General features: G+C 39.8%; 4 protein-coding genes across 4 annotated transcripts; 1 reads left to right on the top strand and 3 right to left on the bottom strand.

Annotated features, from left to right (window-relative positions):
- Positions 1-1,792: 1,792 nt before the first annotated feature.
- LOC139284101 (granzyme A-like) lies at positions 1,793-5,122 on the bottom strand. The gene is made up of 5 exons (XM_070904267.1): positions 5,059-5,122; positions 4,684-4,825; positions 3,900-4,038; positions 3,119-3,394; positions 1,793-3,009 (listed from the first exon to the last, which is right to left on the bottom strand). Exons 1-5 carry the CDS (start codon positions 5,120-5,122, stop codon positions 2,848-2,850), a joined length of 783 nt encoding a protein of 260 aa, XP_070760368.1. The 3' UTR covers positions 1,793-2,847.
- Positions 5,123-7,021: 1,899 nt separating this feature from the next.
- On the bottom strand, positions 7,022-10,444 carry LOC139283769 (uncharacterized). Its single transcript, XM_070903805.1, has 5 exons — positions 10,306-10,444; positions 9,012-9,380; positions 7,671-7,946; positions 7,222-7,344; positions 7,022-7,122 (listed from the first exon to the last, which is right to left on the bottom strand). The coding sequence occupies exons 1-5, from the start codon at positions 10,349-10,351 to the stop codon at positions 7,022-7,024; spliced, it is 915 nt and encodes a 304-aa protein (XP_070759906.1). The 5' UTR covers positions 10,352-10,444.
- A 2,891-nt stretch (positions 10,445-13,335) lies between these two features.
- On the bottom strand, positions 13,336-24,736 carry LOC139284748 (cell division cycle protein 20 homolog B-like). Its single transcript, XM_070905108.1, has 12 exons — positions 24,704-24,736; positions 24,262-24,321; positions 19,574-19,790; positions 18,427-18,530; positions 17,968-18,019; positions 17,121-17,237; positions 16,001-16,212; positions 15,749-15,843; positions 14,845-15,073; positions 14,427-14,552; positions 14,230-14,353; positions 13,336-13,433 (listed from the first exon to the last, which is right to left on the bottom strand). Exons 1-12 carry the CDS (start codon positions 24,734-24,736, stop codon positions 13,336-13,338), a joined length of 1,467 nt encoding a protein of 488 aa, XP_070761209.1.
- gpx8 (glutathione peroxidase 8 (putative)) lies at positions 20,527-23,264 on the top strand. Its single transcript, XM_070904486.1, has 3 exons — positions 20,527-20,739; positions 20,897-21,158; positions 22,630-23,264. Exons 1-3 carry the CDS (start codon positions 20,533-20,535, stop codon positions 22,791-22,793), a joined length of 633 nt encoding a protein of 210 aa, XP_070760587.1. The 5' UTR covers positions 20,527-20,532; the 3' UTR covers positions 22,794-23,264.
- Positions 24,737-26,343: the final 1,607 nt, after the last annotated feature.

Here is a 26,343-nt window from a genome sequence, read left to right as displayed (position 1 = left end):
TGGTTGGCAGATTTTGTTAACATTTGACACAGGCTAGCCTTTTCCCCCTGTTTCCAGTCTTTGTGTTGAGCTAAGCTAACCAGCTGCTAGTTGTAGCCTTATATTTAATGGACAAAGGTAAAAGTGGTATCCATCTTCTCATCAAACTCCATTCCAAAATTACAATTACAAAATGTCAAAACTATTCTTTTAACAATCTGAACCTTTCCTCTCTTTATCCAAAATCAAATGTTGAAGAATGGAAGGTTGATTTATAATCTTATATTAGGGATAATTTGCACTGACTCACCTACCAGGATACAACAGTTTCCAGTCACCTTTATAATACAAGGTTTCACTCTGTGTTTGTAGCGTTGCGTCACCAGTGAGTGAAGGAAAAGGCGAGGCGAGGTGGGCAGCTCATCCAACACACACAGGTGATGCAAGCCCAGGTAAACATTTACTCTTGTGTGTGCGTGTGTGTGTGTGTGTGTGAGAGACGGTGATCTCCATGGCAGAAATGGATATTTAAACACACCAAAAACATTCATAAACACCCGTGCGTTCATCCATTTGACTAAATGAGTTGATAAGGGCGTGGTGAGCTCTGATAGTTTCGGTGGCACTGAGGTGGGCCTGTGAGCTTTTGTGGGTGACCATGGAAACAGAGTAAACACACAGGCAGATGGTTGGTCAGTGATAATTCACTTAGAGCTCAAATAAAGAACATGCTGGAATTTCCTGGGTGTGGTAACGTTTTTTTTTCCCTTCACCTTTACAAGGGAGCAGGTCAGTTGCCAAGGTAAGTATTTTTTATTTTCTTTTGTTTTTAATTCTAATTTCCAAATCACACAGGTTGTCAAGCAGACCTACCACTTTGGTCCAGACTGAAATCTCAACAACTATTGGATGGACTGCTGTGAAACTTTCTACAGAACTTCACGGTGATCCTCTGACCTTTCCTCCAGCGCCACCATGAGGTTCACGTTTGTGGTTTTGAGTGAAATAAACAGCTGTTGGATGGTTTGCTGTGATATTTGATTAAGACAATCATGTTCTCCTCCTGATGGCATCTGGTTCAAAACTTAAATTTGTCCTATACTTTGGTTAACAACCATATACCTGGAGAACTAATGACATTCCTGTCATGCTGAGATGTAGCTTAAACAAACGTTAGCATTCCAATACATCACAATAAGATATGTTAGCATTTAGCTCAAAGCACCACTGTGCATACAGCCTCACTGAGCATGGATGTAGACTCTTAGTTCTGTTTTCCCATATATTATGTAAATGGGATTAATAAGCATTAATCACACCCAATTCTGTTGAGAGGTACAAGGACATATGTATTAAAGTAACACATTTGACAAGAAATAGAGTTACTAAGTAGGATGTGATTTTGATGGAAAGAGCTATAATCCTACTTATATTTGTGGTTAAGGTATGTAACTTACTGATTACTTCATTTTCTCTAAAAGGTGATGTAGAGCAGTGTTTCGGGACCCCCACAAAGGTTTACCTCAAGATAAACCTGAAGGGTTGAAAGGGGATTAAGAGAAAGCATCACAATCACGTCTCCCTCAAAACTTTTGTTGATGTTTTTGGACTTTCCACTCTTCTTTTTTAACTTGTGAATTACTCGATAATTTTGCCTCTTCAGACATCTAAAAATAATTCAAAAACAAAGAAAAAATTACTGGCCAGAACATCTGGCTGGTTCATCTGGCCACAACAGATGTAACCTGTGAAAACATTTCTTTGTCTTAAGGGGTTACCAGTCAAGTATTGTAAATGTGGACCCCAGGAACAGTTCAGTGAACAAAGCATTTTTTTATTCATCTATCTCTTATCAACAGAAATTGTTTTTTTATTGAAGTCATTTTAGTCTTACTTTTAGCTGAGTGAAATTATGTTGACCACCAGCTGAGTTCTGTAAAACTACTGCACCACTAACTACTGCAGAGAGCACCACCTAGTGATGTAGCATGAGTGCCACATTACAGTAAGTTCCAGGACATAAAGGCTGCATAGATGTAATTAGCTGACTTCTGTGCAGCATGATAAACCCACAAGAATTTAAAGTGGGGAGCAAATATTGCAGAGAGACAAAAGGGCTCCTTCGGCTCACAGGAATGAAAGAGAGTGTATAAGATAAGAGAGACAAAGAAACTGATGAATAATCCTCCCAAAAATGTCGCTGAGCCAACTTTGATGACAATGGCAAACATTTCCTTTTACTGGAAGTGGGCATGTTTGGTGTATGTTCCCTGTTAATGTCTCCGTCAGTATTTGAATAAAGGCACTTGTGCAACATTGCGACATTTAGCACGTTTCCTGTATGGGGTCTTCAGATACGCCGTGTGAATTTGTCTTTTGTGGTCTGTCTTTTGATGCAGGAAGTGGTGAATCTCTCTGGTTGGCGGGTGGATTCACTTTGTCACTTTGATGTTTTGCCTTTATCTTAACAGAGATAGCTCTTTGAAAAAAAATAATAATTTGCCTGATTTTACTGCGGCAAAGTCATATTGCAGTCATCTAATTATGTCAGTTATTTGGAAGAAATAGAAATTATGATTTGACTTTAAAAACACATATTTGCGCTAAACAGCAAAATAAAAGCACAAAAACAGAGATTAGCGAAAATTTCAAGTCATATGAAAAGACCTTGTATGGATTCACATGTGCATCCACATATCCACCACAGCCACTGTGTTTTCTCTGTGGTGAAATATTACCAAACAACATTATAACAGTATATTTATATTATATCTATACCTATAATATAATTAAGTGAATGTAGCATAAAATGAGTACAAAGAAAGACATGGTTAACTTGAAGAATACAGAATAATCAACAGGAAGGGCTCATTCTATTTCAGACTTCTTCATTGTCTTTTTGATCCAGATGAGTTGTTTTTCTGAGAGAAACGCGTACACTCCAGGCTTTTTAAGTATGCCACACTTCCGCCCAAAAGACGTGACTCCAACCAGTGCTCCATTGCACAACAGTGGGCCTCCTGAATCCCCCTGGAGAGAGAATAAATACATGACATGTCATTTTTAGGCACATGCGTAGCAGTTAAGGTGATGATACGGTGGTGACAGGCTGTTTACTTCCCGCACAAAGCGCTCTTACCTGACAGGTATCAGCCCTGTTGTTACCCTCTGAACCAGCACATATCATGCCGCTAGTGATAACGGGCTTAAGGCTGTAATATTCTGGAGAGTTGCACTTCACTCTGTCTATCACAGTCACATTGACGGACATCAGGACGTCTGAAATTTGCTTGCCAGAGTTCTTTGTTTTCCCCCATCCAGCCACCAGACAGTTGGTGCCAGCTGCTGGTTCTTTGATGGCGTTACCCAACCCGAGACATTTCACCGTCTTGGTTTGCTTCACCGGTTTGTCAAGCTGAAATTTAAAAAAAGGAACATTACTTATTGATGCTTGTAATGGAAATGTTCATGTGTTATGCAAATATCTTAAATAACTGTCCAGATGACCTTATGCAGATGTCAGATAGCCGTTCTTCTTGGAACTTGTTTCTAACACTTGCTTAACCACAAGTAAAGAGGTCACACCACACGGCGAGACCTCTGCTCATGAAAAGAGGAACAACGGCTACGATGTCTATTACCTAACCGCAGCCTTTATAATGTCTTGTAAATATCTGCACATTCTTTCCAAGTCGCTGTTCGTATCTTTCATTGTTTGAGTGGCACAATACAAGGAAAGTATGTTTTCATGAATGCAGGCTTGTTATAAAATGCTGCTGCTAACAAAGCAGTCTGAAAATAGAAAAGACTGAAAGCTGACATCCTTTTTCGTGTGTATTTGTGCCTTTTCTTCTTTCTTTTTGTATTTGTCTGTTCATCGAGGCTGTAATTCACTACTGCTTACTGTGAAGTCACCTTACCTTGAGCAATCTGAGGTCATTGACCTTATCTGTTGCATCATAGCAGGGATGAGGAACACTGCGCTTCACCTTTCGGATCTGCCTGGAATCATTTTCCTTTTCTTTGATGGAGTGCACCCCCAGCAACACCTTCTTGAAGCTGCAAGAGCAAGAAACACAGACCAAAGTTCACAAAACACTGACGGTTAACAATAAACTAACAATACAACTTATTACATGTGCATTATCACATATGATATATATAATAAAGGCAGGATATGGCTTTCATTGAGACGCAGAGAAACATGAACAGCAGTTTTTTTTCCAGTGTCAATACGTGCTGAGACTTCAGTAGTAGTTGATAAGTGTTGAATTGAGAGTTTGCCCACTCACAGAGCTGATATGACTCTGTGGTAGCTGTTGAAAGTGGAAAACTGACTCTCATGGGTGTGGACTAATATAAAACTGTTGAGTTAATCTTCACTCTCCCAGAGTTCAATTTATACAGGCAGAATCTTGCATTTAAAGATCTGCTTTCTTATTCAATAGATTATTCGATTTTTCTTGATGACAACCCCGTCAGAAATCTGTCCATCACATATTCACATGTCTTTCTGTCTGAATACATTTTTCTAACCTAAATCTTGATAATCTTTCTACCATCAGAGCACTCTGGTTTGGCACTCTTGCAATGGCACAATGCCCGTCAAGGAACTTCTGTAGTATACTGACCTCAAAACACAAATAAATCAGTTGTAAAGCTGTCTCGTCAAACATTTTAGGAATGTATGTATCTTGTTCTTACTCAGTGCAGTGGGCAGCAGTCAGGACCCATGTTGGATTGATCAGTATCCCTCCACAGATCGATATTTTGTTCTCCAGCAGAGCCATGAAAGGCAGCGAGTGGGGCTGCACTTCTTTCCCCCCAATAATCTCAGAGCCATGACCTAAAACAGAACACACTCAGTTCATTCATTTAACTAAGTTTAAATAAGTTAATAAATGAGTAAATCATTATATTATATTACGTATTGCTGCTCCGGATACACTGTAATATTGAAAGTAGCAAGACATTGCATTCCGCATGTTTACATGAATGAGCAAGTAAATGACTGCTGTATTGTATAATTAATCAATAAAGTATTTCTGATTCTGATTCTGATTTTGATATATTACTCACTTGTCTGGACAATGAGGAGAACCATACAAGAGATCAAAACTGTGAAATCCTTCGCTGCGAACATTTCTTCTTATCTCTCTCTTTGATGTGAGGGAGAATGCACTGAAACCCACTTTGATGCACATACTTGTTTTTATGTGTTAAGCTCAAAGGATGTGGTCTGACCATGGAAATGCATGAGTCAGCAAAATGGACGCAAGCATGACATGAGAATCAGAGTGTACGATGTTCATTTAGAAGTCTGTGGTCATGGGTTTTGTCATTTGCCAGTAATCATAAGCATTTTCTTCACAGGCTACTTGATAGTGGCTTTGCTTTTACATGAAGCGGCTCACATCATCAGGGTGCAGACGTTTCAGTCAGGGTGGGCCCAGTATGAAACAGCTAAAACTGGGGGCTGTTGCCAAACCTTTCGGCAACGCATATGAGTGGTTTAAAATGTTTTTTAACAACGTCATCTCATGATTCAGAGGAAACCATGAGAAAATAAAAATTAATTAGCTCATGTGACACTAAACTACCTAGCTGCTATAGCAGTAGCTTCACATTTATGGTAAAGACATGAGTGGTAACAACTCTCTCCTCAACTAACTCTCTGACAGACAGCAAAGAAGCATATTTCCCAAAATGTGGACCTTTTGCGTTATTTTTCCTCAAATCAGCAAAAAATAGTCATCATGTCAACCATCTTACAGTATTTATTTATTCATATGACTCTTAGTTACAGAGCAGCCACTAAAGAAAGCAACAGGATGCTTACAGTTAATTTCTACTGTAGAATAAAATATTTTTCAACACCCAAAACAGAATATTATAATAGCTTGAATGCACCACAGATCGTATTTTACCTACAGGCCTCAGGCACATGAGAACGGCAAGATTTGAGGTCATAAATACTTTCTTTATGTAAAACTAACGTTATGTTTATTGCCTAAATCATCACTATGTGTTTTAGACTCATCTTAATTTTTCAAGCTGAGAAATATTTCATTTTGAATCAGAATACTGTAAATCTTATTCTCCTGATTTGAAATGCGAATGTTTGTTTTGGATCCAAAACATCTAAATAAATACCACCAAAGGCACATTTGACACATTAGGTATGAAATATCAACACTGTCTCCTAAAATATATGTTCATATGCTAGTAATTTGCAGCAGCAATACATTTCGAAAAATAAACTCAAATCAAATTCGACTTGATGTAGTCTGCATGCAATTAAATGCCCAAACTTGAAATACTCTATCAAACAAAACACTAAAAACAAACAAATAAAATACAAAAATAACATAAAGGTGCAAAATAAAAATAATGCCAAATACTGTTTTGTTAAGCTGTGTCTGCAAGCACATTATAGGGTCTGTTGTAACATCTGGCCAGGGACACCAGATAAAACTTACCCTTCTTAGTTAACTCTGGACCATTTCACATTCACTGACCCTTTTGAAACTAACTAACTGGATAATCCCTGTGTGAGGATTTATTTGTCATTTTGTGTCAAGAAAAAAAAATGCTGCTAATACTCATTTCTTCTTGCTGCTGATTCAACATCCATGTGAACAGCATGCATGACTCACATGAAGTTGCAGAATGGTGCAAACTTGACCTACAGTTTAACGATAAAGCTACATTTTAGAGAACATGTTTTAGCTTTTTTGAACCTACAGTACATCTTAATCTTGAGAGGAAGAGAGCCTCACAATACAGATCACACCATGTTCCCCAGCTTGAAGTAAACTTCCTATAATCATTCATGTGTCCACCGAAGACCATTTGCTCCATTAGCTTAGATTATAATTAGTGATGATATGACACTAGCATTACTTCAGTAATGAGAAACTGAAGTGGGAAGTGTTTTAGTGGAAAAATTGACAAGATGATAGTAAATATAACACAAAAATCATCATGCCATCATGAGCAAGTTTACCAGAGGATTAAATAGTTGTTTGTTTTTCTTCAATTTCTAACCGATTCCTCTGGTTTTCAAAGGGATCAGGTCCACAATTGTGTACTCAGTTGAGAGCTCCACTGGTGAGACGTCATGATCAGACTCCTTGAAATCGTCTGAGGGGAAAAAAAAGTGTGACACATGAAGTACACATGGAGGACAATTCAACATGCTTGTATGTTATAAAGAGTATTTTACTATATTAATTGTCTTACACAAGAGAGGAGACTTGCATTTTTTCAGGATACGATACAGAATCCACAGTAGAGGAGCCAGAGACACAAGCTTGAGCAACCTCAAATTGACAAGGATGACTTTGTTCTGCCTACTAGAGTCCACTAGTGAAGAGAAAACACAAATATTCATCACATTCAAATACATGAGTCCAATTTTAAAAATGAAAAAAATATTGATTATTTTTTTAATCAATAGATTGTTTAGTTTCAAATTCTCAGAGCCAAACATGTCTGAACAGATTAAATAATGATATGTCAGATAGAGAAAATCTGGACATTAAAATGTTGTTCGACAAATACAATGAAGCGATTATTACATTTGTTGGTGATATTGAATACATCGTAATGTAAGAAACACAAAGCATCCAAACATAAATTACATTTTAAGTCTTTCCAACCTGTTTTGACTTGTAAAGCCGTAGTGTTACTTTGAAGGATAATCTTCCCACCAGTAACACCATCAGGCCGAACAACGAAAGCAGAAATCTCTATGAAGTACTCTGTGGCCGAAGTTAAGTTGGAGATGTTGATGTTCATGAAGGCTGAGCCATCAGTGTAGGTGCAGAAGAGCGTATCACATGTGTTGGTGCATGTCGTCACGTTGTAACTGTGTGGTGTCATCTGCATAAAAGCAGAGACGTTCCAGCTGAGAACCACGTGATCAGAGCCCACCGAGTCCACCGTCACTGGCGGAGACTCTGGACCTGTGAGTGAGAGGGAAAATCAACAAGTCAGAGAAAAGTTTAAGGTCACCCTACATCTGCCTGTCCCACCAAGTCTGTTTCCCCTTGGAAAAGTTGCCCCCCGCGGTTGGGGTTAGGTTGTTGTTATTAGGCATCACAGAGATAACTGGTTGTGGTTAGGGCTCAGGTTGACTCCAAAATTATTATAATGCTGACCTCCCAAGGTGCAAACAGTGAGAATATTTACAAAAAGTCCAAAAAGATGAAAAGCACAAAAACGAAATACTACAATACTACAGATTACAAAAGAGAGTCCCTCAATAATTCAAAAAAAAAATACAATCCATATGCAATTTTGAAGTTCATTTCTGATACCTACTCCACCTGGGCTGAAGACAGCCCCTTTTAAACAGGTACCCTCCCATAGGCTTAATAACTACAGAAGAAAATACAATTAACAAATTTCTTACCAGATAAAGTATTTACAACTTATTAAACCTGAATATATTTTGAGCAAATATTATCTACAAATATTTTCATAAACATTTTCCTTCAACTAAAACAAGTGATTTGCAGCAAAAATGTATATTACCAACATGAAGTGCAGATCATGTGACCATGAAAGTGCGCGAGAACATTCGCCCCTGTTTTGCCAACTAAACTCATTGATTGGAGATGCCTGGGAATACAACGAATACAACGTTTGAATGAAAATAGAATAACCTTTGGTCGCACAACTGAAACGGTGAAGGAAAGAGGGATGATAGCGAAGTTTATTAGTGAGAATGCAAGGGAGCGAGGGAATGTGTATGTGTGTGTGTGTCTGATTGTCATGCTGCATCATGGCCACTACCCAAAAGGGAAAATAAAAGAAAGTTTAAAGCCGAGACTGACAGCAAGTAATGCTGTATGGCACCTTATTACCTTCTCTGGTGGCCACAAAGAGCTGACAACTGGCCTTTTTCACAGCAGACATTTTGACATGTCATATTAGGAAAAGCAAAAGACTTTCTGTTATATTAATGTCATATAGACCTTACCATATTTACCAGTTTCTAAACTGTACAATCAAGAAGCGTTACTCACCCTGACAGACGAACATGTGCGACTCATCACAGTAGCGAGCCAGCAGCTTCTTGTCATTCTCCAGCATTGCCTCCAAACTTGCACAGTGGCCTTCGTAGTTTCTCCTGTACCAGTGTTCATAGCTCAGCTCTTCACCGTTCACCCACTTCCAGCCGCTGAAGATGCTCTGACGCCGCAGGCCCAGCCAAAAGCTGCCTTTGTTGGCAGCAGTGGCATTGAGGAGATTGAAGTATTGTTCTTCTGTGCTCAGGACGGCGAGGTCCACATAGTGCCTCTGACAGAACTCCCGGGCTTTGGACCAGGACGTAGGTCTCTGGTCAAAGATGTAACGTGACACAATCTGGCCCACTGCTAAGTCAAGGCACACCACTGAGTCAGGGGATATTAACAGAGAGGAAAAAAGATGAGTTATTAACAGCTTCGGTACAGTACAGTAATCCAGCTGCGATCCTCATCAGTCTTTTAATTTGGAGTATCTGCAAACAAAATCCAATCCAACATTTGTTTTTGTTGATTTTTTCCTTCGAATTTCAGCTGAACAGCATACTGAGGCTACAATAATATTTAATAAAGATACAATAAAGTTAGTAAAGCCATTTAAATCAGAACAGCGGAACAGCTCTGCTTTAAGAAAGTCTCTTTGGAGGTTCCTCATAATATTTTGTATAGTGTGCTGTGGTATTTAGTATAATATCTGTGCAGAGAAGTGTCAGTGTGTATCCGTTGTGATAGGCCAGGAGTCAGACAGCCTCTCTTTATCTCCACTATGAACTAAACACTCAAGTTCAGCTACAGTTTTTGAACCAACAGCAGCACCTAAGAGTTCTGCCTCACCTTGAAAATGTGACTAAAAGAGACCACAATGACTACAAAGAGACGCAAAACAATGACAAACAGACTCAAAATGACTATAAAAACTCAGACTAGGGGTCTTACTCATATGTAGGAGGGATGGGGGGCATTTTACATGTATGTGCCCAGGGGCCTGTTGTCTCATACACTGTTGTCCTCATTCTGTTTTTAGCTTGTTAACATTGTGGTTAACATTAACAGTTGCTGTCAGACAAAACCAACACCTGCATTACATTTTTTTTTTCCAGAGCTGTTGCAGACAAATCATGCTATATGAATAAACAAGATCCTAGTAATGTATAAACTATATAACCTGTCAGCTGTTGCACTGTGCATTACGTTGTGCAGGTTTTCTCTAAATGATAAAATATAATGACAAATTACAACAATCCTTAAAAAAGTGCAATGTCAAAGGTTGACCAAAGTTAAGGAATACAGTTACCCAGAGTAGCCAGTCGCCGCAGAATCTGCGTCTCATAGGAAAACATACAGTAGACTTTGTGTTTCTGTTTGTGATGATTTTTTTCATTCCTTTTCCATCCAACAGCTGACTATGCAATATGTAACTCCCTCGTCTCTCCACATTGCCTGCCTGAAGCTCCCTCTGCTTGGGAAGTTTATAGAATCGGCTCACACTGTGGGAGTGGCCATGTTGACTGCTCACCTGTTTCATAAAAAAAAATCATCTTTACTTCCTGATCGTAGTGGTGAGCAGAAAACAAACCAAAGAGCTGAACACCAGGAAAGTTGTTCAGCTTTTATAGGAGGTACAAATACTGATATGTAGCTCCACCCTGAAGTCTATTTTAAGAGCTAGCAGTCTGGATGATGTTATTGTAGTTTGTGACTTTGAATCTAATAATGAGTTACTAGAACAATCCACAGCTTCTATAAATGCATGAAGAAGAGGAAAGATTCAAGGACAATGAAGCGTGGGTGACCTCATCTTTCGCCCTGTGATACCTGAGATAAATACTTGAAAACTGGTTTGGTTGTGAAAGAGAAGTGTTCACCAGAAGAACAAGTATCTCATTAGGGTTATCATTTATGCACTGCCTATCACAGGTATATCAGTGGTTAAGGGTCTGAAAAGTGAACTCTGAACACCCCCTGTAAGTGATATCTAGACGCTAAACAGCAGCAGTTAGGACACACTCTTGTTTAGCTCTTGTTTAGCCAGTTTATATTGACCTTATGCACCTTATGCACAGCGTTTCTGAGTATCTGTCATTGATGATGAATTACTCTCTCCTGTTCGTTGCAAAGCTTATAATTATCATCATCCTTAAATGATGATCAAAGTGGAAGTGGTTCAGGAGTTTCTCTTTCCTCTCTCCCCTCGTTTCCTGTCAACTCTCTATTGTAATCTCTCTAATAACGGCATAAAATGCTCCAAAAATTCTTTAAGAAACTCCACCACAGTTAAAATTTTAACATTACTAAGAGTCCACAGCCATGCTAGCAGCTCTGTGAGGCGGTACTTTGTCACAGCGATGCTTTGAGCTAAATGCTAACGTCAGGATGCTAACATGCTCACAATGACTTGCTAACATGCTGATGTTAAGCAGGTATAATGTTTACCATGTTCACCATTTTAATTCAGCATATTAGCAGGCTAACATATGCTAACGTCAGAGGACCGGCAAAGTTGTCACAGTTCATCCTGAGGGGGACATGAATGTCTATATCCAATTTTGTGGCAATCCATCTAATAGTTGTTGAGACATTTCACTCAAAACCACAAATGTCAGCCTCATGGTGGCCCTAGAGAAAAAAAGATGGTCATTAGGCTTCATCCTCTGGAGACTATGAATGTTTGTACAAAATATCATGGCAACCATCCAATAGTTGTTGAGATATTTCAGTCCGAACCAAAGTGGTGGACCGGCCAACCAACAAACAGACCAATATTGCCATCCCTCGAAACACAGCGCTAGCATAGTTGTGTGATTTGCAGGGATTAACCCCTATTTAGTTACAAATTCACAATTTTGAGTCCTGTAGTTTTATGGCCCATGCCCCTCACTTGCCAATCCATAAATCACTGTCATGGCATGTTATTATCTACTGTATATAATATGCCAATAAGACTTTGGATTAAAGGCTCTGGAGTATATAGTGAGTATTTTTGCCAGACGAGATACTGTATGTTATACTGTTGGAGGGATGACACACCTTGGTGTTTCTATTCTATTTTCTATTCTATTAATTTGTTTTCTGAAAAGTTGAGTTTTTCATATCACGATGAAATCATCTTGTATCTTGATAAAGTGTTGTGGTGTAGTCTGAGAAACAAATGTCTGTGGTCACGAAGTCTAAACCTCAGATGTTGACTCTTCCACAAGTCTGTCTGTGAACATGTTACCCATCAGACGTGTCTCTCTGTACGGAGGTCTTGGTTTCCTTTCCTTTTAAAGAGACGTCTTCACTGCAGATACTTTTCTGCAAAGTGTTCCCTCATGTCTTGTCTGGTGACATACTTGCAAGTGAGTGATCTTTCAGCGCACAGGTCTTTGCCAGCTCTGCATTCAATTGATGTGTAACTTTCGTGTGAATGCTGTCACTACCTAACTTCTAAAATAAACCCAAATCGCATGCACTCTATTATTTAACTGTAAAATAACGTCAAGTAGCAGTAGCAAAAACACATAAGCCTGATAAAGAGGGAGCCAGAACACAATTAAACTCTCTAGGCAAGAATAAAGCCCCCTGACTCAATTCAATTGTTCAAAGTGCCACATATAACAGTGTTTATTGGGTTACATATCTCAGGAGGTTACATTTAAAGTGTAGGCTAACATACATACATTTAAAACCCTACTGATTATATTCAAGGCTTTACAGAATCAGGCGCCAGAGCACATCAGGTAATTTTTAACAGCTTGCTGTCCAAAAAGGCCACTTAAATCCAGGTTAAAGTCAAGAGATGATCAAACTTTTGCTGGACTGGCTCCTTGGCTTTAGAGCTGTCCCCCAGTTAGTATTCAATCTACTGGCACTGTCTCAGCTTTTAAGTCATACCTTACAACTCACTCAATGTATTTGTTTGCGTAATACAGCTCTGTTGTGTTACCACCAGATTTTATGTTTGTTATTGTTTGTATGTTGTATGATATTTTCTGTACTATTTTCACTTGAATGCCCTGTTATCCATATTTCAAACACCAAAAAAGTTCAAACCTACCGCTAGAGAAAAAAAGAAAATAAGCAATATGCTGTATAGAATTTGAATACATTCTTAATGTGCTATCTTACCCCACAAGAGACAAAAAAAAGCCCTTTTGTTGTGGTGCATGAACTATCTCAGTTTCTCTGAGATAAGCTTGCTTGGCGTTGTGGTTAGTTCAGAGCAGAGGACAGGAAATGTGCATTCTCTACACAGAGGCATTACCAAGAAAGTGAGCCACAAGTTTTACGCAGGTCTGACCCAATCCCAACAACATTCATTGTCCATGTTGAGTGACGTTGATAATTACATGTCCCAGATGTGAAGGCGCTGGTCTGCTCCAGCAGAGAAAATCTGAGTACCGTCAGGGTTTAAGGTCAGGTGCAGGACTCGATGAGAATGACCTGAAAAAACATGATTAAACTTTGACAGAGGTGTCTCAATATTTAATTTCACAATTTTAATGGAATAATAAAGACTAACGTTGACATAGAATTTATATTGAGAAGGTATAAACACCTGAACATAATGCTGGCGGTCATTGTCTTTTATGGGTTCAGTTTCACTTGCATGTCACATCAAAATACAACATTTTAACAACACGTTACATGCAAATTTCAATGCAATGCTGCACATTCACTCAACGGCAAACCGCATACCAGATACATTACTCACTACTGACTGATTAGTGCAAAAGAACTAACAGAAAACAGGCAAGATGAACACACTGTCAGACTGAGGTGAAACAAAACAGCAATTCATCCTGATTCTCAGGCAAAAAATCACCACCAGAGTAACTGCAAGTTGTGAGTAAACGAATAACACACTTGCTGAACATTTAGAAAGTGTATTTAAATCTTTATAGGATTTTTTTAAAAGGTTGTTTTTGACATGAGAGTCTTTTGTTGCCCTCGACATTTCATACCTCAGGAAACTGGGACATCTCATATCAATCAAAATGACTTTTGATGTGTTTAATTCATAGTTTCACATTCACTCGAAGCCCCAGGATGTGAATGAGTCAGCACAAAATGGCTATTAAATATCTCAGCTGTCCAACTGTCACACTGAAGCCTATATATAATTATTACTCAGCATGTGTAATGATGCAATACAGTCATTCCTATGAGGCTGTCGTGAATGTGTTAAACAGAAATTGTTGCGGCCTGTAGTTGTACATCGTAGTTCCGGTTCTCTAACCTGTGAGCTGGTAGGTGGGGCTGAGGGAGGGAAACTCCCAGGTCCAGCAGGTGACTTGGTGATGAGGAAGGCCGTGACCTGTGACCAGATATCTCTTCTCTTCAGCCCATCGTACAGAACAGATCTGCAAATCGAGCCATTAGGAATAGTCTATCCAATATATATACACAGTAAAAACACTAAAGAGTCTTAAACACCTGTGAATTTGTGTTGGCAGAAGTCACACAAGTCCCTGACTCTGTGTCCCAGATCCTCAGCTCTCCATCTTTCCACCCCCCTCCGGTAGCGATCGTCTTTCTCTGCCATGGACACCATGCCATCGCCTAAACACACAAACACAATGGATACACACACAATGGTCAGCAGATTGTCCGGTTGTTTAAGCAGACCGCCCGGTGAATAGCTGCTGGATCGACTAACAGTATTCTTCTAAACCTCCATATAATAACAGCTAAACCCTTAAGCATACCAACCAGTAACATACCACTCAAGTTTGCATGGGCCAAGATTAGTCATCATCACACCACACAGCAGAGCACACAGCTGCTTGCAATGTACGGTTGTGGTTTAATGTCAAAGTGAAAATAGAGTCCTAATCATGAAGCATGCACTCACCTTAACAGCGCTGGGCTGTTTCAGTGTAGTGATGGGCTGGCGTGACCTTGTGAGTCCCGCGACGTCACTATCCCATAAACAAAGGAGGCCGTCTGTGGAGCCGCTGGCCAGCCGGTCGTCTCCTGGCGACCACTGAAGGCTGCAGATCCCTTCCTCATGGACGGCTGCGCCCACCAGAGGTGCAGGAGCCCGAGGGTCCAGGTGGTGGATACGTCCGAGAACAGAGCCGCTGTAAGATGGTGGAATTCCCCTGCATGAATACTGCACACTTCATATTGAAATGAACTGTGATGCCCTTTTTACACCAGCCTCACTTCCTTTTTGCTGAAGCATTAAAACAGTATAGATTTGGACATAGCTGAAAACCAACTGGTAGTGGTTCAAGAGGAAATAGAAATTAGAAAATGACACAAAGGCAAGACTGAACAGGCGGGTCTCAAGCTGCTTTTTAAAGGTGTCCACAGATATAAAGTCCATGCAGAGCTCTATATTGGCTATTGTAGTCCCACTTGGAAAGTACTGACGTAATCATCCAGATTTTAACTCCTAAATATCAAACATGTTTGAAATTATCTGGGCAGCCCAGATGAGTCTGCAAGCAGTTCAAGAGGTTTAAGACTGGATCCCCTCTCATTCCCAGATAATGTGGGCCAAACATTGGTACCGACCAAGGTCCAAGACCAGATTTCTCCTCTGATAGTTGGGAGGGGTGAATCGAGGATAAATCGGCCCAGAACTCCAATAGTCTGAGCCCGGCTTTAGTGATCACAAGAACCTCGATTTGGATTCTTGCAAACAATCCAGGGATTCTTTGCTGAGGCAGATGAAGAGGGAGTTACAATAGTTGAGATACGTAAAGTCTTTACTACTTTCATCTTGTGTTGAGTATACTGACTACACATACCTGCTGAGTAACTGCTGCTTCCAGGAAAGAGCTCTGACCACAGAAAGGTGTGATGGAAGACACGTCATAGTCTGCTTGTGTTCAACATCCCACAACTAAAGAGTCAAAGAGAGAGAGACAGGGACACCACAAACCGTCATCCTGCTGATTCAACTACGTGTTACACTTCCCCTCCCACAGGCCCCCATAACACAGTTTGTATGAATCAGTTTCCACCCTCTATGTGCTCATTTACTTAAGCAAAGCATTTACCTGTATCTCCCCTTGCCTGGTGCCAATGCAGAGTGCTCTGCCGTCTGTGCTCCAGCACAGACACGAGATGGACTGGGTCTGATGGCGTGGTCGTTCCATTTGTGGACTCAAATGTCCCACCAGAGCTCGAGTTTCTGAATTCCAAAGGTAAACAGAAGAGCCCAGTGCTAATGCAATCACACCGTTACGACTGCAGTCGAGAAGATTAGTGTCTGAAGGGAAGAGATGGAAAAGACTACAGAGGCTATACTGGTTGATGAAGAGTGTGAACTGATAGCATTTTACTGAACTAATTTTTCATTACAGTATAACACATTTATTGTTGTTTACACATTGTTCAGTGATGTGGTCATTAATCAAGTTTTAGTGGATTTCTTTTAAAAACAGCAGGGTTGTGTGACCTTATGAAAGTCAGAAAAACAGATAGTATGAGCTTCTGACTGATTCTTTAAAGCCTATAGGCAGTAGGTACAGGTGTCCCCCCAACACACACCCCACCACCATCAGATCATTTTGACCAGAAACCAAAGGTCTCTTAATTTTGTTTTAATTATTTAGATTTTTCATATTTAGTTTATTCAAGTACTTGTTTGAGTATACTTAATTTCCCAACATAATATAATAATAATGAATTAATCCCACTAACAAGTTTTAGCCTGATATGTGCTATAGATAGATCTTCACTGTTTAAAGCACATTAATGAGCCACACTGTTGCACTGGCTGACATGTTCCTTCATTACCATTAACGTGGACACTGTAGTTTATTTTGAGTCAATCCCACATACATCGTTCTGCTGCTGTAAAAACTCACTAGAGCATCAAATATGTATTAATCCGCAGCAGAAAATAGTCCCCCAACAAATACACCATTTCCTCCTGTTTAGATAGCATTCCCTAAAAATGTCAGCCTCCAGCTGTTTTAGGGAATTACTGAGCATTTTATTAACTGTGTATTTGTGACTTGTTTTTAAAGATTCCCGTCAGTTGAAACAAATGGGTTTCATAGACAAAAAATACACAATAACACCAGCTTTGTCCTTCTAAACACAGAAACAGATCAATAACATAGGCTCAGTGTTCTTTTGTGAGAATAATGCATGATTCATATCTTCACTTACAGAAGTCGTTCAGCAGTGACGGCGCCGCCAACTTCATCACTGACTTTCCCTGCAGACCCACAGACGCTTTGTCCAGAACAGCAAATGGCTGCAAATCGTGTTTTCTCTCATCAGAACCTGAAATGGAAAAATGTAACATAAAAACACAGTCACACAAAACACATAAACAAAGTTTCACATCCAAAGCCATACATCTTTGGTTTACTGTTGATGGTGTCGATTGCATTCATTTTCATCGCTGACGCTCAGGTGTAGCTCTGTGTTCTCAGCGGGAGTCATTACAGTGAATTTCATAAATGGTTACTGCTGCACTGATGCCAGTAGAGACACACACATGTTAAAGTACACGTGGAAAGGCTGAATAAAGCTGAAATCCCAAGCTGCATATTGTGTTAATGTGGAAGTAGAAAACCTTTGCATTGTGAAAAACGCAATAAGGTGTGTGCGCTACTGTCTCTCTGAAAAAGAGTTGTCCTTTGATAACTTGGTTAAGGAGACTTAAACAATGATTTCCATCAAACCTTCACGTCTTATATCATACAGCCGTTCAAATGCTTTACAAGGTTAATGCCTGATTATAACGTAGATAACGTGACACTACAATCATCTCAGAAAAATATAAACTGAAACATAGACCGCCCACAGTCCTCCAGCAGTTTCTGTTGCTTAAAAACATTTCTGCAGATTGTTTAAGTCATTCATTCTCGTTTCCTGGTGTGACATCATGCAGTGTTGCTCTACATATCATTCAAATGATCATTTCTCTTTGTGTGTGTGTGTGTGTGTGTGTGTGTGTGTCCTGGAGCACTGTAGGAATGTAGTGAAAGAAAAAACATTCATACAGTACCAGTCTGTTGAGCAGTTCTAGCTTCTTGAACTGCGGCTCTCCACACCCATCCCTGCAAAAAATAATGATGTTTATATTACATCTAATATTAAGATTTCATCAAGAGTTAGCATTGTGAATGATTGTGAACAGTTTTCAGGCATGTTTTATGTGTTTTGTGGCCTAATGGCACTAACTTCTTATTTTAGCTATGTGTGGGTACAACTGGGTTATGTTTTTTACCCTAATAATCTCACAGTTTTTCTCATATTATCTCAAGTAATCTTGCACAAATAATCCAGATTTTAAAAAACAAACAAAATGCTTTTCTCTGCCATTTTTAACTGAAGCTTCCAAAGAACCTTAAAAATCCATTTTGCCTGCAGAATACTTTGTTTTGTTTTCATGTGGGCGGACGACACACTCACACACACAAAAATCTAACTACAGTGCCAAAAGCTACAAGTTCCTGAAACAAACCTGCTCTCTGGCATTTTCTGTTGCAGGCCATCCCCCGGCAGAACATGGTGTGTTCAGTGGTGAGACAGCCCCACAGTGGAACACGCCTCCTGCCAACGCTGTCTCTGCTGGGGACAGATGATATTACAGAAAACATTACATTCACCTTCGTCACAAAGTGGTGCTGCAATGAATCTTCAGCGTCCACACAGTGAGACAGCTGGACATGATGGTGACGATAACAAAGAATGGATGTATGAGGTTTGTGGGCATGGCCCTACAGAGTACATGTGATAATTGTGTGTATTCCAACAACAAAACAAAAATAACTTACATTTTGACTGGATTTTGTAGCACTGTAGCATTATTACATTTCATATAAACCAGATAAATTATATAATAATAATGTAGTTGAATTTAAAGATTGCCTAAATACTAAAATGGGGACTAAGATGTAATGGTGAAAAACAAGGAAACCAGTGGCAGGCAATATGTGTCTTTATACAGTACCAATGTTGGCAAAGAACAAAACATTATTAAAATGAGCTCTGTTAAAAAAGGTATTTGCTTGCATGCTTTTATATCTCTATCTTTTGTTCCCTGTACTTCTCAAAAATAGCCAAGTTATTTAGCAATGGTGGAAGTAGTTTTCAGATCCTTTACATTGGAGTACCACAATGTAAAAACAACTACATTTACTTAAAGTATCAAAAGTAAAAGTATTCTTTTTGCAGAAAACCAGCTGCTGTGACTGATGCATTAGTATATGAGACATTATTAGATTGTTAATACTGCATATGTAATTTTACTGTTGTAGCTGCTCGAGGTGGAGCTACTTTTACTTGCTATACAGTTAGATAGTTTCGCCCAATGGTTCCCAATCTAGGAGTTGGGCCCCTCCAAAGGGTCAGAAAGTAAATCTGGGGGGTTGTGAGATGATTAATGGGAGAGGGGGAAAAAAACAAAAACAAAATTATGATACACAAATCTGTTTTTTGATATAAAAATCTGACTTTTCACTGATCTTTTTTTTTTTTGAGTGAAATATTGGATAATTTGGGCCTTGAACAGTTACTGAAATAAAACCGTCTGAGAAGTTTAGCGGGGAAATAGCTCCCTCTAACAACTCATTGACATCTGAAACATGGCAAGAAGCAGGAGGACTTACCTTGAAGGTTTCCCTGCAGGACTGTCTGTTCTGGTTCATGGTGTCTCGGTGGAGAATCCAGCACCAGTCGCTGACAGACCGCATCCAGCTCAAAGCTTGGCTCACACTGCCGCCCAGTGGCCAGCGGTGTACTCGCAGCTGGACCCTCACTGCTGCTCCTCCGGATGATCCGCCTCCTGAACCGCTTGTATGATACGTGATGGGCGTCGTTTTGTCCCTGAGAAGACAAAAAACATACATTTATTAAAATAAAATATACGGTTAGTCTCAAAGTGCTGAAAACTGACACAAACTCCACACCTCTACAAACTTCAAACCACATAAATTCATTAGTGGCAAGATTACGACATAAAGAGCGAAACTTCCGGTTAAAACTTTCACAACAAAAGCATTGTAAATGCCTCATATTTCCCCCCTTTAAGGTACTAGTCCAGAGGGCTGATATTAAGCCATCATATTATACATTGTATTTTGATACCAATCCACAAAGCAAACGTTTACGTGGTTGCTAAGTTCACTAGGTAATTTGTGTTTGTTCAGTAGTTGCTAAGGTGTTTGGGATTGTTGCTAGGTGGTTGCTAGTGTTGCTGTGGGGTTGCTAGGTCGTTGTGGGTAGTTGCTAGAATGCTACTCGCTGGTTGCTAAGTGGTTGCTGTGACTTTCAGGGTGGTCGATACTGGTTGACTTTGTGATTTAATTTCTCCGGACGCTTTGAATTTTATTTCATTTATTATGTAAAAATAACAGTCTGTCTGGTTTATGATCACTAAAATTGCGATAAATTTCTACGATTTTTCTACTTTTGAGTTAAAATGATTTAATTCTATTGTGAAGGAAGTAGCGCCTAGCTTCCGGTACTGCCGTAGTGTTTTCTGGCTAGCTTTAACTGCTCCTTTCACCAAAACTTTCGGCAGGAGGCGCCCCCATCTCCGGGCTCGGTTCGTTCATCCCCCTCCAAGATGGAGGCCTTAGGGGGCTACCCTGCCAAGTCCTCCAACCCAAAAGCGAAGAAGTTAACGGTCCTGTTGAGCATGACAGTCTGTGTGGGCTGTTTATTCCTCCTGCAGACGCAGCTGCTGAAGCCGAGGAAACCAAAAGACTTTTATTCTTTCGAGGTGAAAGACGCGAAGGGGAGGGCTGTTTCCCTGGAGAAGTACCGAGGAAAAGTAAGTCCACATCATCACCAGTCATCTCAGTTTGAGAATAAATCTGTGGGAACTTTGTCTATGTTATCCAGTGTCGTTTGACGGTCTGTCTCGTTGCATTAGATGGATTTCTCACAGGATAAGTTAATCATAGCCTGTTTTCACCCCCCCTGTACAGGCGTCTTTGGTTGTAAACGTGGCGAGTCACAGCGAGAAGACGGAGGCGAACTACATGTTTCTGCAGGAGCTCCACCGGGAGCTGGGCACCTCTCACTTCAACGTCCTGGCCTTCCCCTGCGGTCAGTTCGGGGACACAGAGACCGGGACGAGCAGGGACATAGAGGCTTTCGCCAAGTCCACCTACGGCGTCACCTTCCCCTTCTTCAGCAGGATCAAAATAATGGGCTCAGAGGCGGACCCCGCCTTCAGATTCCTCACAGGTTGGCAGAAAGACACCTCACCACATCTGTCTGCTGTACACGAAGTTACCTTTTACAGAGAGACTTGACTGCACTATGATTAAAGTCTGTATTTGCCGGTGTTTATGGCTTCATAAGTAGTACAGTCTGGACCTGCACCACACTTTTCCAGAGGGCTGCAACTAAATGTTATTTTTAAGGTCAAGAAATATTTTTGTTTTAGTCTATAAAACACAGATGCCCAGTTTTCTTTGCTTACTTAGCCTGACCTGGGGGTCAATAGTATTCTGTTTATAATGGAAAGGTTTGATATTTTACTTAATGAAAAAAAACCTCACACGGCAGGCCCAGAAATAACTGTCATATCCCAAAAAATATATAGCACAACACACAAAATACATAATTATGCTTCCTCATAGCAAAAAAAAACTGTAAACACGTAGTTGAGTTGGTAAATGTGCTGACTCGTGATTTTGTGTGTAGTTCTTGCGTCCAAATAGTGTTTAAATTTAGGTTTATACCTGTACCTACTTTTGTTGTGACGTCTCAGTTTAGCACCTTGCAGCTCTGCTAAAATAACAACTCATATCAAGATGATGAAGCAGCTGCTGATTTTACATCCCGGTGACTTCAGAAATGTAAGAATCTTCATCTTCATCATCTGTTTCGAACTGTAGTAATATCCAGTGTGTGAATGAATGGATGACATCACCTGCTATGAGGTTCAGGTTTGATTTTATTTGATATAAATCAGTCAGTCAGACATAAGCAATAATCTGCAGTGGTGGAAGAAGTATTCAGATCATTTACTTAAGTAAAAGTATTAATACCACACTGTGAAAAAAGTAACTTCAAGTAAAAATCCTGCATTCAAAATCTTAAGTAAATGTATGCAAGTATATCTAGCAAAATACTTATAGTATCAAAATAAAAGTACTCATTCAGCAGTAAAATGGTTTTATTATTATATATGATGTGTCTGGATTAATATCACTGCTGCATTAATGTGTATGTTGTATTTTACTGCTGTAGTTGTTTATGGTTGTGCTAATTTTAACTACTTTATATACTGTTGGGTAGTTTAATCTACAGCATCATAATCTGCAAAATCGTCATATCTTTGTTGAGTCGCTGAAAACCTTTCAACTTTTCATGAGCTCAGAAAAACAACCCTGTTTTCAGCTTTGTGACGATGCATGTTCCAGCTAATCACTGGACAGGAATATGAAAAATTGTAATCTGAAAAGTAATTAGTAGGTAAAGCTGTCAGTCAATTGTAGTGGAGTAGAAGTATAAAGTTGCATAAAATGAAAGTACTAAAGTAAAGTACAAGTATTTCGAATTTGTACTTACATGCAGTACTTGAGTAAATGTACTTTCCACCACAGATAATCTGTATTTAAATTGATTGATAATAATCTCATCATCAGAGGCTAAATTTAGGTAGTGAGTTGTTCCATTAATGAGGGTACGTTTGTGTGTTGTGTTTCAGATTCTGTGCAGAAAATGCCAAAGTGGAACTTCTGGAAGTTTCTGGTGAACCCAGAGGGGAAAGTGGTCCGCTTCTGGCGAACAGACGAGCCCATGGAGAGCGTTCGACAGGAGGCCACGGCGCTGGTGCGAGAAATCATCATGAAGAAACGGGTGGAGCTATGATGGAGCTCATCGACAGGAACTGGATACATTTCTGCGTTATGTCAGTGTTTCCTGTGCTTTGACAGCAAAGGGAATGACTGGGCTCTGAACTGTCACAGTGAGTGTGGTTCGGTGATGTCTCGCTCATGCAGGATGAAAAGATCCTCTAGTTTTAGGCAATGGAAGTCATTCAAGGCGAGTCAAAATGTGTGTGCATTGTTTATCTGTGTGTTTGGGGACCATCCTGTGATCAATAACGAACATTCCTTATAATGACCACTGCTGCAGCTGAAGGATTGTTTTCACCATTGAAGTGTTGGATTTTTTTCAAATGTTCAGTTTTGCTCAGTCTGTACTTTGTACCACCTCTTTCTAATGTTTACATTGAAATCTATTTCTCAAAGTGTAAAATATAACTCTGGCCCATTTTGACTGATTTGAGCCCAGCAAATTGTGAAACATTCTCCCAACAATAAAATGATTTCATAATTATTTGATTTAGGATCTATTGTTCAGGTTAATTATGTTTTAAAAGCAAGAAAAATGCTTGTAATGCAGCACAAATGCGTATTGGTGCTCATATTCTGTAGCTGATTTTGTAACACAGTTTTAAAAACTGATGAATTGTTGCAAGAAAATGCTTTTTTTCATCAACCAGAGCTCTGAAACCTGCTGTTCTTAATTGATAGAAGTACATGTTAATTGCAGAGGTCACCTGGAGAGCTGGTGTGGATTTAAATGGACAGTTGGACGGCAGCAGCAGGTAAGCTGGCACACAGACAATTAACCAGCTAACAAGACACTGCCTACCAGCCGCCCACGATAAGAGAGCTGAAAAACAACGTCACCTTTGTAATATGAGGCAATATTATCTTTCTAATTTGGTCTGTTTTATCTGTCTGTTACACCAGACTGTTGAAAATAAGAGACCAGCCTCTACTTCAAAATAATTCTCTCCTGGGCAAACTTTCGAAACGTCTCAAAATCCTGTTGGAAGCTTGTTGATGTCTTGATCCGAAAGAGAAATAAATGAGTCAAATGTAACTGTTAAGGTAGCAGAGCAGTGTGAGCTGGCAAAAGAAACGTCAGCTAACATTACACTGCCTCCCAGCCAGTCACAACTCACAGGCCTACTGTTAATGCAAATGCATGGATTTGACTATGCTGAACTGATGAGGAGCTGCATGGTTTTCATCGTGCTAAATGTAGAGTTTAATGTTTCTTTTCAATCCTTCCCCTCCCGGCTTTGTTCGTCTGTTGGTTTTTTAATTTGACAGGTGAATGAAGTGTCAGCGTCAGCAGGATGTTTGAGGTGGCAGCAGTGAGGAGTGCAGCTGACAGCCGTCAATCAGAGAGCACAGCCAGCAGCAGTACACTGCCACGCTGTCACCACCGGCTCAGATGCTGGAGGGGAGGATGCAGCCAGCACAGTTAACCTTAAAGAGTTGATCTATTTGATGCAGATTTTTCCTTTTGTTTCCCCTCTTACCTTGAAGGGACAGTGTCTTCTCTTTCCCACAAAATCTCTCAGCATTCTCCTCAAATTGTCCTGGTTATGAAGACAAAAAGACTGGATTCAAGGTGATGCTCATTATCATCAAAAACAGCTTTCTCATAAGCTAAACGATTCGCTTACTTACATTTATAAACAGCCTACATTTTCAAATAATCATTCTAAAAGTTGGTGATTATGGTATTAATGTTATAATTAGAAGCAGAGCTATTTTAACATTAACAGTAAAGTAAGTAGATATAGTTTGCCACAGGTTGCAGTGAGTGTTACACCAAACAGACACAGCCATGTGTTTAGAGTTTGAAGTGGTTGCCTGGCAGCAGCAGCAGCAGCAACAGGTCATAAGTAATAAGTCATAGTAAGGCAATATAATACCTATAAGAAAGAATACTCTTATATTATTTTAGAAATTACTCACCCAGTCATTTGTATCTCCAGTTTTCAGACGCATGTTCAGTTTCCTTTAGTGAAACACCATCCCCTTCCCCCTCAGCCTGCAGGAGGACCCGGTCTTGCCCGGTGCACCTGCTGTCTGCTCTGCTGGACGGGCTCCGCTCCTAAATACTCTCCCCGGGCGGACGGCGGAGCGGGAAGCACCGTCCTCTGCTCTGCTATTGGCGGTTAGGTCGACTTTTTTTTTTTTTTTTTATTAAATAGGCCCACTCCTGTTCAGGGATTCCCTCCGCGTCCTGGTTTCTATACGGAAAACAAAAAGAGCAACGCGGTAATGTAAAGGTGGAGGCGGCAACATGTTATCAGTTAATAACACAGACTGTTTAAAACAAGCAAGTGTTCAAAATAAGAACGAATATCTATAAATCATTATTTTGTACTTCAATAATAGGCAAAAAAAAAAAGATAATAATAATAAATGATAATAATAAATTGTTTAGGCTAATACTGTCATAGTAACAGTATATTTCATATTTTTGTCAGATTATACATGATGTAAACAAAATGTAGCCCTTGAAGTCCCTCTACAGTTTAAACACCAAATAGGCTACATATTTTATTTTACTTCATTGTTTTTTTTAGTTAAGTAAAATATTTTAATTGCCAGCTAAACTGAAATTAAATTCAATAAATAAATTAGCCTAAATATTTTAGTTTATGCAAAATATTTTATTTTATTTTATTTTTGCCGTTAAGTAAAATCCTACTTCGCAAAAAATATATATATTTGAATAAAACTTTAACAATACAAATCCACAAACACACAGCAACAAAATAGAATCAATTTAATTGAATAAATATTCTGTGTATTGTTCAGGAATATACTTGTAACAGCTCCTCTCTTCAACAATCACCTCGTTTTGCGGGAAGAGGCCGTGTGTCCGCGGGTCACGAGCTGCTCTGGCGCTAAGTGGGCTGAACGGCGCGAGCAGCGCACGTTCCCGCCACCTGCCACTTCCATATGCGCTCACACCCCGAGCTCGAGCCTGGAACTGTGCGACAGGTGCGTGCTCTCAATGACACGCAGCAGCCCGACACGTGCAGACTGAGCAGCTCCAGCCCACTGCTGTATCCTCAGAATGGACATAAGCTCTGCTGTTTAAACAGACCCACACCAGCCTTTACGTTATCCTCACAAATCAAAACGTTTGACTATAAATCAAAAATATATCTTGCTGTAATTAATATAGTCCAAATTGGTAGTCTTTTTCTGTGGGATATTCATTATAAGCAGGTAATTAAACGGATGTAGGCTGCTTTATCATTGTGTGTTAATGGTTTATAGGAAATTGTATGTGGGCCTTTGTGTTTGTACCTTTTTGTTTCACCGTTTGTTTTAATTGTCCCTCTGTCTCATATTTTCCTCATTGTATCAGGCTACAGTGTTGTAGTTTGCTTTAAAAATGGGCCTTAATAGCGCCTCACTTGCATAAGAAAAAGGCTTAAATAAAATCCTAACTTTGTGTAAGGTATATTTGTCCAGAGGCCTTGCACCCAAATATATTTTCCCCCCACCCTCTTTCCCGCGGGACTCTGTCTGGTTTGCATCCTCCCTCCAGGTTTGGCTTTAGTCACCTTAGAAACTCATTGTGTCTGTATTTTCCT

This window comes from Enoplosus armatus, chromosome 4 (assembly GCF_043641665.1).
Source record: "Enoplosus armatus isolate fEnoArm2 chromosome 4, fEnoArm2.hap1, whole genome shotgun sequence".
Lineage (NCBI taxonomy): Eukaryota > Metazoa > Chordata > Actinopteri > Centrarchiformes > Enoplosidae > Enoplosus > Enoplosus armatus.
This window is presented reverse-complemented; position numbering and strand designations above follow the sequence as displayed.